Consider the following 11,831-nt stretch of genomic DNA (forward strand, 5'->3'; position numbering starts at 1 on the left):
AGCCCCTTCTGACCTATTGCATGGGAGATATTTGTGCTGGTTCAGAGATACCCTCAGGACTGCAAACCAGGAAAACCGTTCACTAAGAACTAACCCTTCTTCCTTGAGCATTTGATTTGTAATTTTTTCCACAATTCTTTAATTTGTATTCCACACTTTAACTTTTCTTAATGATTTTCTTATTGTTTTTTAAGGCAATAAAATGCAAATTAGCTAAGAGTGGATGGAAAAATAAGAAAATCAGGTGTACAATACACTTAATAGACAGCTCAGTTCTACAGATAAATTATAAGTCCAAACATTATGCTCTACTAATTTTACAGAAAATGGGATGTTTCCTCAAAAATAGCTTGACCATATGTGATGTATGATGTATCCCTTAGTTTCTTAATACTCATGAATTATGCAATACAGGGATCCTCATCAACATAAATAAGCATTTGATGATGATCCCTTGGTCTCCATTTGTTATGATGAAATATATTTCGCAGGTACCATCAAAAAAAAGAAACTGCAGGTATTGTCTTAGAACTTAGAAGCAAAAGAAATTTGTACACTACTAGAAGGCCAATTATTTTACTGAGATGCAATACAAACCTGGCCAATGCAGCATGTATGGCAGCTTTATATATCAAATTTCAACCTACTTAATCTCCAAAGGCCAAAGCCAATATAAAGATGGAAATAAACTTCATTTCCATAAGAGTATGTTATATAACTGTGATATAACTTGGTTCCTCCAACTATCAATTGTAAGTGATTATTTGTTTGTAAAATTTTAACATTTTATATATTAGAAAATTCTTCATTTTTTATGAAAATATATTTTATTTTCTGGCAAAGCTTCACGGTCAACCTGTCCACAAACTTAATCCCCATCTGACCAGAAGATGGCAGAACCAGGTGCTTGCGCAAGTTTCCTGATTTTGGACAACAATGCAGGGACTCCTCTTATTTAATATTTGGATTATTAATTGCAAAATAGAAAACGTAGAGGACAGCTGCCATACAAAACACGATCATCCCCAGGTGTTTAACATGAAAACAGCCCAAAAAGTAACCCACAACTAATTGATCTTTTGCTTGATTTGCTTGATTTGCTCCACATCGCAAATGTATCACAATACAGCCAATGTCATTCAATACCGATTAGTTATCAGGCATCTTAGTTTCCTTTCTTAACAATAAAAGAAATGAAACAAGACAGAGTGATATGTATAGACATTTTAATGTTTGCTCAGCAAGCACCATAGTAACACAGGGCATAAGTATCTGCACTATCCATCTGCATTCTTGTGATGAGCAGATTGCTTCAATAACATCATTGTGTTCTCGCCTTAAGGAAACATATCACAATTGCCCAGAAACAGCGAATACAAGTCACCAAAACTTATCCTACAGCTCTATATATTCAATCAAAATCACAGCTTAATCGTCTCCATAAGCATCCAGCATTCAGCAGCCAGGGAGAAAGCTGAATTTGGATGTGCCGTCGAGATTGGGGCACCCACATTTCACTGAGGCTAAAATTGGACCTGCATATCAGAGAAAGTCAGAAGTTCCTCATTGATTCGGGTTATAGTCCTAAGGGGCCAAATTAGATTGCCACGTCAATCTGACATTCTAGATAGACATCAATATTCTGAAAACTGGATCAATCACTCAATCATTCACTTATCTGCTTCTGTGAGCAGGTGGTGTTGACTGGTCAACACAGGATCAACTCTATGGCACCACCCAGCCTAGAATGCTTAAAGGAATGTGTTAAATATGATTCAGGAAAGTTTGATAAACCCAAGATTTTAACACTCGAGTTGATTAGCAGATGTGTCTTGGGATCCATCAGAACCAATTCAGCACATGCCCTACACAAAGGAAGATCAGCCAATACTGGTCATTGGCCAGAATCAGTATGATAGCAGTATTCAAAACCTTGGTTAATCCATCCATTTTTGAGACTACCTGGTTAGCCAACAAGGTGCCGAAAACAAGTAGTTCAACAAGATTATGTCTCAGAACAGCTAAGAGTGCTCCATTCTCCTTCCTTGCAAATTTGAAGCCAGTGTCCAGGCTTCAACAGGTTCCACTCTATGTATCAAAAGAAAATGCACAACCAGTAATGTCATTACCATTAATCTGATGATATGCAACACCAGACACCAGTAGTGTAGAACCTGGCCAGAACCAGCAACTCTTTTATCACTTTCGAATCCTAATAGGACAGAATATTAAAGGAGCAAACAGAGTAGTCATAGCCCTTCTTTGTATTCTCATGGTCTGGTTCTTCTCCTTGTGTCTCTGGAGGTTCTAAATCTTACATTCCAAAATAGGATCATGATAGAATAGGGTTTTAAGCTCTATATCACTCCACATAAGCATTGTAATGGATCTTCATATTCATTGCCAAGGTAAACCATGGCACTCTATTTGGCAAGGACTACATTGAAATGATTCAACAAAGAGATGTCACACTGTCAACAATGATTCCTAGCGAAAGGGAGAAATTATGAATTCTATGTTCTAGGGCCCCAGTTTTCCATAATTATGCTAGAGAGTCCAGTTGTTAGTTCAGTGACAATCCCTACTTTGGGAATTGGGATCCTAGCCAGAGGAGGAAAGCAACATCAGGTTAGTTTCTATTTCTTGTCTTCTTACCTCTGTTATGATGAGCATGGGAATCGAGTCTGTATATATCCCATGTTGGGACATGTAACAGCTTTTTAATCAAAGAATGGAACAGAGTTGAGTTGCAGATATGCTGCTATTAGTATATTTTTGCTACTGCAGGCCACTGTCAGCATATTTCCTGGGTCATTTCTTACAGGAGTGGATTTTTCAGTTCTTAAACTTCGGTTTCTCCTTTTAAGTTTAGCTGAGATCAATCAAACAGGTTATATAGACTTGAACAGTCCAAACTCAATGGTTTAGAGAAATTCTTTCAGATTTTGATAGATATACTTAGCCTCAGCATTAAATTGAATTTCAGGAACAGAAATTTGACTCTGAATGTAAGCCCCATAAAATACACCCAAGTTTGTCTGATTGAATGGAAAATTTGATGACAAACCAAATTTCCAAAGTTTTGTTTTTTCCCCCCGAAAGCAAGAATCAAAGTACAGCCCCAGACAGCAATGTTGTGTTATGTTTTGGGATCTTGAATAGGTTTGAACTTATTTGATAGACCATCTGTTAGGTCTGTATTGTATTGTCTAAAAACAGGAAGGGGCAAAAAAAAACAAAATATCTAACAGAATGAAGCCATACACTGCTTATCATTTGCCCAGACAAATATAGTACAGATATACAAACTCAGGATGGAAAACTTGCAACCGCCGCAGAAAAACACCCGCACATCCTTAGAATTATTAAATATAATGTGTGCAGTCGTAGTATATGAAACACCCTGAAACTTGAATCAATGATATCAATATGCCTCAATTTTCAACCTCAGAAAACTTCCATCCAAGCCATCAAAAAGGAGCAAACATCTGCAAAAGAAGCACGAGAGAAGATGTCAAACAATGTTGCATTTGCAATGCCGAACAAAATTAAGTATGACTCTTACCACTGTTTGGAGCATCATGTAGACCTGGTTAGTCCCAACAAGCTAGCCGCAACATGATTGTTCCAAAGCTGGCAGTAAATGGTACGTTAGGCCCTTTCCCCAATCAAACTTCATCTTGTAGAGACACTCCATTTAAACTCATTTGTTCACTCAACCAGTTTAATTATGCACTAGGATGTTGACGGTTATAAAACTCAGTGAAGTCTAACCGGAATAATAGGAACTTCAAATCAACATGTTGCTGCAGAGGTAATTGGGCAATGAATCCTTCAAGTAGTGATTTGTACTCTTTTGCAATTGTGTCCAAGTCCTCTTGCATGTTTCGAAGAAATTCTCCAGCACGCTGTGTCAAGGCCTTCCTGCCCCCACCAGCCCATGTTCCATAGCCTGAGGATTCATTATTCGATTTCGATCTTGATCGGCTCCTCGACTGAGAGGACACAGAAGAGTCCACCGTTCTGCAAATCAGGGCAGTTGAATGAGATCCAAACTGCAGAATTCCAGCGAGTTGGAATAATGTCTTTATCCACACACACACACAGTTTAGATAACAAGACTGACAGTTACCTTGCTTGCAACTCATGGATACCTTCATATAACCGATCAGCATGACTACGGAACCGCAAAATGATATCAAATAACACAAACAGAGTCTTATAGAGGGCTTCGGAGCGATCTCCAAGAAGAGACTTTTCCACAATGGAATGGAGATATTTCTCATGTGCTGCAAGCAGGTCATCTAGATCTTTTGCAGCTTCCATTTCATTTGCAAAATTGGACCATGACACTTCTAAGACCTCAAACATAATATAATATTGCAGATTCGAGACAAAATGGTTCATCTCATCCCAAAGAACTTGGCACCGCCGCAATGTTGATGTGAACAGCAGTTTAATAGAACTTTCCTGCTTCAAGAAAAAGTGAGAAGAAACACAATTCGGCTTCATCGTCTTCCAAGCGCCAATCAGGGCATGCTCAACACGTCTAAGCTTCCAAAGAAAATTAAAAATTCTAAGATACCGTGCCATGACAGATTCAGTAAATACGGTATTCAGGGGAACTCTAGCATTGTACTCCAATGAGAATACATCCCAACCCCTGTCTCCAGTACCATGTGGCATCATCTTGACCCTTAACCTGTCCAATATGTCATGATCATCATACTGTGCATTTGATGCTCGGATTGCACTTTCCAGAAACCCAGCTAGTTTGAATGAGCTGATACTGTTTGCAGGTTCTGAAAGCTCAGGCCTTACGATATCCATTAGATACTGCACAAAATCGCCTTGCCCAAGGAGCAAATAACGCTTAATTGCAAGACAGTGTTTCTTGAACTTGTACCGCTTGTACATGACATCCATCAAATGCTTATCTATCCTCTTGGCTGCTTCAACCACCAGAGATTCGAGTGCATCAGTCTCGCCATACCCAAGCCCACCTCTCCTAGTTGTAGTCCCAACGACAGCAGCTGCTTCTGTTGCCGTATCAGCCCAACCCTGATCCTCACAACAGACTCTGAGAAAGTTTATTGACTTCCCAGTTCTCAAAATCCTCTGAGCGAGTGATTGTGGGATGAAAGAGGGGAGCATTCCCGCATGGAGCTTGTATCCCTCCTGCCAGAGTGATTCAGCTTTTACGGGCTGTCCCAAAACAAAGAACTCAGCAAAAATGTCATCCAGCTCCCCCTCCAATACCCAACTCCTCACCATTTCAAACAGTGGAGAGCAGACCCGGCGAAGTAGACGTCTCATGAAGTCTTGAACCAAAGGGTCTCCATGCTGGGCGTGCATATGGATTGCACCTGCCATTGCACCGCCCCTCAAAACCCTGCAGCTGTCAACGAGGACAGCCATCAGCCTCATCTTCACCATCGGTTCTGCAAACCAAACCGACAACCTCCTCAGGGAGAGATAATTTCCCGAGATTGGAGTCTCCGAAACTAAAGGGATGGGATTCATCGACTGAGCTTCTAAGACAGCCAACAATTTGTAATACGCAGCAAGCTCGTCTTGCAAAGCCGCGCAAAAGGCTTGCCCGACTGTTCCAACATCCTCAGTAGGGAAACTATCCATGCTCTCCGAGATATAACCTTTGACTTTTCTAAACAACCAACCCAACTCACAGAGCTTCCGAATCATTACTCTGGTGGCTCTCGGCACTTTAATCGAATCCAGGAGCACATAGGCGTCAATACTCTTATTAAACTTCACATACTTGCCGTTAATACCTTGACAAACAAACAAGACATCCCTAACCAGAGCACCCTCAGATACCTCGCTCTCTTCATTCAAAAAATACACAAACTCCCGAAAGGCAATATCCCTAAGATTGTCAGGATCCTTGGATATCAGCAAAACGCCACCACTCCAACCCTTATCGGGGGGCTTCTGGTTCCCAGAGCCGCCGTCGTCTCCGAACAATTCAGGGAGACCGCCAGTGACGGTAGAAGAGAGAAAAGCGGAGGAGGGAACCCTAGAATCGGTTTTCTTCTCTTTGCGTCGATCTTCGGAGATGACTTTGAGAAGGTAAAGGACGGCCAACTTATTCTGAATGCCGCCGGAGCCGGACTTGGAGGAGAACTTGGTATAGAGATCGGCGAAGATTAGGGCATCAGAGGACTTACCTTGGTTGACGAGATGTCGCTTAATGGATTCGGCCATGGCTGCCTCGTCCATGGATATGGAAGGCGTCATTCGACTGCCTAGGATACGCATTGCGTACTTCAGTGCCTTGTTGGTGTTGATCGAATGGGTCGACTTTTCTGAATCGTTTCGATTGGGAGAGAGTAACCGCAGAACGAGCTGTTTCACCAGATCCAACACTCTCTGGTCTTCCATGGAGATAGAGAGAGGGCGATCAGATTCAGAGGATCTTCCTTAGTTCTATAGTACTCTAACTACAACTACTACTGCTATTGTTACCACTTCCTCGATCAATACTTCGATGATAGTAGCAGTAACAGTAAGGAGCGAGCGAGAATGCGAAGCTGAAAGTTGAGGGTTCAATCCATTATTATGGGAAAATCCTCAAGTTTCTATTTGAGGAATTCTGTTTCCTTCGGTTCGTTTTCAATTTTTTGGGCGCGGAAATGGGGATTTTGAAATAGAGAGAGAGAGAGAGAGAGAGACGCAGAGGGCTCTGGTCTCCGGCATTGTTGACGGGGCTTACGTGAGCCGCCAAGCCAGCGGCATCAGACGCATTGCGCTACGACGGACCCGTGGTGCGGCCTGCGGACTTCGAGGAGGGAAAGTCGGGAGTAATGTTTTAAAACTCGGGATCGGTTTTCGGATCGGTTTCAACTGGTACCGATCTAGATCGGTATTGGATCGTTTGAAATCGGATTTACCCCCCCCCCTTTTTGAATTTGGTCTTCTGGACCTTTTTACCCTTATATTATACCACTGAATTGGTGTCGGATCAACATCAATCCAATCTAGGTGGGCTTGACTAATCTGATCCAATTTTTAAAACCATGGTATGAAAATAGAACAAGACCAATGAGATTTTGGTAGATCCTACTTCCTATGTTGGTAATGCGACATATGTTTTAGTCATATCGAATCATAATTCACATTAGACCATTCTGCCCTTGTGGTTCTTATTTGAACCGGTATTGATGTCAAACAAGTTAACTTGGTTAGAAAAATATTTAAGAATAGGCTAATAACACTCCAGTAGTGTTTGAAAAATTTCTCCAAAATGGTTATAATGGTTTAAAAACCAACGAAATAATTATTCATCTATTTTCTGATTGAATTTTCCCTCTCCCACTATGGACATCAATACTATTACTAGAGTGCAGTGTAATGGTCACCCAAAAGTTCAAGCATGGGTTCAACCAAGGAATTCTTTCCTTATGGGTGAAGGAAAACTTTTGTTTATATTTTATTCCATTGACATTGTGAGTGATGTTATGTTAAATGAGTTAGTTAATTAGGCATTGAAAAATCAATGATACAAATGAGTTAACATTTTCATTGTTTTTCTCTTTTTTTGGGGAAGTGTTTCATATGGGGGGATGGGGTGTAGCTCCCAATGGAGACGTACAAAGAAACATTAATAGATGTGCCATTTTCAATTTCATGAAGGTTGGCCAGTCGCTTCATCCACCATGTGTCTAAGCGCAGGGATGACATTCCCCCACAAACCATTTTCTCTTTTTTTTTTTCATCATTTCCTCTCCTAACTCCTACCTAACATGAGATATATACAAATTTTTTATAATGATCGTTGCAGCTTAGAAATAAATAGGGAATTCTTTGGATTGCAAATTTGTATGTTCAGTTACCTAGCTAATCACAGTTTTACCTTTGAAAAAAAAAAATTACTCCCAGCTATCACAATCTATAATTGTACATCTAGTGATTTTCATCTTAAAAGATGAAGTTTTTTAGAATAATTTTACAAAAATTTTACCCTAGTACATAGAAATTATGGTGGCATTAGATTGGAAATATTAGAGGATAAATTAAAATGAACAACATATCTACAAAGTTAACGTAGACAATATATCCAATCATGAGATGGTAGATATGCTTCTTAGTGTATTATAATTTAGAAAAAATTGCATTGCCACCCCTTGAATTTTAGTCTTTATTCAATGCCACCCTGGACTTTTCAAAACACCAAAGGCACCCCCTAAAAATTAAAAAAATTTCAAATCAGTCCCTACCGTTAGTAGACCCTGTTAAGTGGTAGAACCTCTGTTAGTTTTTTTACAAAACTTCCAAAACACCCCCGACTATTGTGAGTTGTCAATATTACCCTCCCTTTCCCTTCTTCTAACCCACACTCTCACTCTCACTCATACAAACTTGCAACTTGACCGCTCCCCTCCGGCTTGCAATCGTGAGCACATCTCCCCATCGACGTGCAATCATGAGGACATCTCCCCACCGGCGTGCGATCAACCAAAAGAATTTGACAACACAGAAAATAATGAACTGAAGAAATCTGCATCAAACACTCTCAAATTTTTTTGTTTTTGGGCTTCTTACGAACTTTCATCACATCACCATCAATAGAAAAATTAGTTAAAGAATAAATTGAATCTATTGAATTGATCATAGTGTTAAACGGATAGTCTATTTCAATGTGGTCACAACAAGGTAGGACTCTGATAATTGTAATGTGTTTCCATCACCGCATCGCCTTCGCACCTCTCCATTGCTACTCGTCTTGATGCCAAACACACTAAGCTTTTCCACGGCAGCCAATACCTTGTAGAAGACGGCCTGATCGGTTTGTACTTCAACACGAAGGGCTTCGTTCTTGGGTCCTTATTCAAAAGATTATCCAACTTGAGCAGCATCATTCCCTTGGGCATGTTCTTGAGAAATGAAGAACAGTCTCAAATGTTTTCAATACCATATGTGAAATTTACAAAGATTGACGTGTTTTGATTAACTCGAGGATTTGGGAATTCTAAAAACCCGATCTAGTGGAGGAGAGAACAGAGATCCGTCTGATTCAATAAATGCTAACAAAAAAAAGACAGTTTTAGAATCAGGGGAAGCTCATGTTGGTAGATCCAAAACTTAATTTGGAGCGAATATGAACGGATATGGGAAATCCTTTATGGTCGTTGCATAGAAAATGAATTGCTACACAAACACCAATGCCATGAAAGTTCTGATGAACGCAAGAGCTCCAGCCATTCTTTCTAGTCACTTCAAAACCCATTCTTTCATAGTAATTGCAAGAACCCAATAGAAATTTATTTATAAGCGAAAGATGGAGAGATGGGGTCAGGGCCGAAGGATGTAAGTTGTAAGAGGGAGAAGAAGGGAAAGAGAGGGTAATATTTATCCGATAATTCTTGTTCACGATTGCACGCCGGTGGGGAGATGTGCTCACAATCGTACTCGGAGGGGAGCGATCAAGTTGCAGGTTTGTATGAATGAGAATGAGAGTGAGTTTAGAAGAAGGGAAAGAGGGGGTAATATTGTCCACTCACAATAGTCGGGGGTATTTTAGGCATTTTGTAAAAAAACTAACAGAGGTTCTACCACTTAACAACATTTGCTAACGGCAGGGACTGATTTGAAAATTTTTAAAATTTCATGGGGTGTCTTTGGTGTTTTGAAAAGTTCAGAAATTGGCATTGAATAAAGGCCAAAGTTCAGGGGGTGACAATGCAATTTTCTCTATAATTTATACACTACAATCAACCATTTGCATAACACAATACATGTTGATTTGACTATATTTGGGTCTTAGTCCGTGTGCCCACATTGAATTTCATGGTTGTATCTGGTTGGATTGCTCAATTTCTTCTTCTTCTTTTTTCAATTTTCGCCATTCTTTTTAGTGGATGGATGGGAGAGGGGACCTTGGTTTTGAGTATGAAATCTACAATGGGTTATCGTTGTGAAATGCATGTGTACAAGGGAAAATGAATAAATATCCAAAATAGATAAAATTATAGATATGGTATTTACACCTTGGCGTGGTTAGGATTGAAATTGAACCTAAAAACAAAAGTTTTTGCTATTTAGTATTTACTATTTATTTGAATTCATGGGGAAGTGTTCTAATGTGGGGATTGCAACCTATGTTGTCGCCCCACATACAACTATCTATCTCTCTCTCTCTCCATATGCGTCATTTCACACGGGAAGGAGAAAGAAAAACTACGGAAGGCATCGGCGGAGCTTGAGCTCCCCACGAGGAACATATTATCCCTTAATTTATATTTATCTTTGCCAATCTTTATACCCCAAGTACTTCCTCTACAAGGCCATTTTCAATAGATTATAGAGAAAACCCATCTATATGAACCATCTTTCTTTTAAATTAATTATTTCCTTCATGAACCAAACCACTTGGAATTTTTTTTTTAGGAATAACATTTTGAAATTATTAGTTAAAAATATTAAAGACATAATAAATACAATAGAATAACTCATTTGAATTTTACCAAAAATAAATCATTTGAATGGTATTGCTTTGATAAGTTTATTAAGATAAATTATTTTCTTGTGTTACATGTAATGATGATGTGAGAATTCTAACTATTAAATAACTAAACTTCCTGGGTCAGACATTCTATAGTCTAATTCATATAAATACCCTTGTGTAATTAAGTCAACTTCATATATGTTCGTACATGCATATGATACTCCAACCACTGCAGTCTCAATCATGATGTTTAGATCTCAATTTTATCAATCGGCCAACGCTTGCTAAGCGAAAAGTTTACATGTGACTATGGGACCTTATGGTTTATTTGGTCATATAATTTGAGCCCAATCAAATCTACCTCGTGACAAACATTTGGGCTAAATTCTACCATTAATTTAAAAAAAAAAAATTCATCCATAACCATGTGAGCTCTTGTACACAAAGTATTTAAGTTGGCCTGAAAGATATTTATTTTCTTCTACCAAAAAGAAAATCATATTTATAAACAGTTGGATGGGCATCCGAGGAACACTTTATGGAATTACACTTGGACACTATGGGCCCGTTTGATAACGTTTCAAGAAACGCGTTTCTGTCGTTTCTGTTTCCAGAAACAACAGAAATGGAGTAAAAAGCGTTTGATAAAACTATTTCGTTTCACTTATTTTTTAGAAATAGAAATATAAATTTTTACTTATTTATGATTCAAGAAACGACCCAGGCCATTTCTGGAAACGACTTGTGACCATTCTTTCACTGGTTACTATCGACTTCTAAAAACATGATTTATCAAACACCTTCAATTCCGTTTCTGCTTCTAGAAACGGAAATTTATGTTTCTACCATTTCTTGAAACAAAAACAACAGAAACATTATCAAACGGGCCCTATATCCACATCCAACGGATAAAAAAACTCAATTGTACAGCATACTCATAGGTTTTTTTTTGGGTAGAAATACTCGTAGGTCAGAGCGGAGAAGTACAGAACTGGCGGGTCCTGTACGTTTGGAAGAAACTAAAAGAAGTAAACGTCAACATTTACAAAAAAAAAGAAAAAAAAATTCAAACGTTGCGTGCGGGAAGCGGCACTGGTCCCGAGGGGCCATAGCTGCTCAAAGAAAAGCGTGAAAAAGGCAATCAGGGAAACTGTATTAATGTCGACGCGGAAGCAAGCAATTAACTGTAACTAACACAGCTCGCAATCCTCTCTTAAAGCGAAGAAGGTGCGCACTGCTGTGTCCGTTTTGCAATTCCGGATAAAAAAACGAGTAAATTTGGGAGCTCGTTTCACTGTTCCTCGCGGCCCCTTTTCGCCTCTCCTCGCCTCGCTTCACGCTTCCCGTCGGCTTGTCAACAAAACCC

The 11,831-nt window shown here is 39.4% G+C and overlaps 1 protein-coding gene across 3 annotated transcripts; it reads right to left on the minus strand.

The window, feature by feature from the left end:
• Nucleotides 1-1,052: 1,052 nt before the first annotated feature.
• Nucleotides 1,053-6,725, minus strand: LOC122087974 (gamma-tubulin complex component 3). Of its 3 annotated transcripts, XM_042657116.1 has the most exons (5): nt 4,133-6,725; nt 3,775-4,023; nt 3,566-3,633; nt 3,434-3,488; nt 1,053-1,535 (listed from the first exon to the last, which is right to left on the minus strand). In XM_042657116.1, the coding sequence occupies exons 1-3, from the start codon at nt 6,400-6,402 to the stop codon at nt 3,594-3,596; spliced, it is 2,559 nt and encodes an 852-aa protein (XP_042513050.1). In that variant the 5' UTR covers nt 6,403-6,725; the 3' UTR covers nt 1,053-1,535; nt 3,434-3,488; nt 3,566-3,593. The 3 variants fall into 3 exon arrangements, with proteins under 3 accessions (XP_042513050.1, XP_042513049.1, XP_042513048.1); XM_042657115.1 differs by lacking the exon at nt 1,053-1,535 and having other exon boundaries at nt 3,246-3,488; XM_042657114.1 differs by lacking the exon at nt 1,053-1,535 and having other exon boundaries at nt 3,246-3,488; nt 3,566-4,023; nt 4,133-6,724.
• Between the last annotated feature and the right edge of the window lie 5,106 nt (nt 6,726-11,831).

This window comes from Macadamia integrifolia, chromosome 9, assembly GCF_013358625.1.
Source record: "Macadamia integrifolia cultivar HAES 741 chromosome 9, SCU_Mint_v3, whole genome shotgun sequence".
Lineage (NCBI taxonomy): Eukaryota > Viridiplantae > Streptophyta > Magnoliopsida > Proteales > Proteaceae > Macadamia > Macadamia integrifolia.

Coding starts and splice junctions, on each gene's coding strand:
- LOC122087974 (XM_042657114.1), bottom strand. CDS start 6,402: ATGGAAGACCAGAGAGTGTTGGATCTGGTGAAACAGCTCGTTCTGCGG. Junction 4,024..4,132: donor ATCCATGAGTTGCAAGCAAG/GTAACTGTCAGT, acceptor CCTGATTTGCAG/AACGGTGGACTCTTCTGTGT.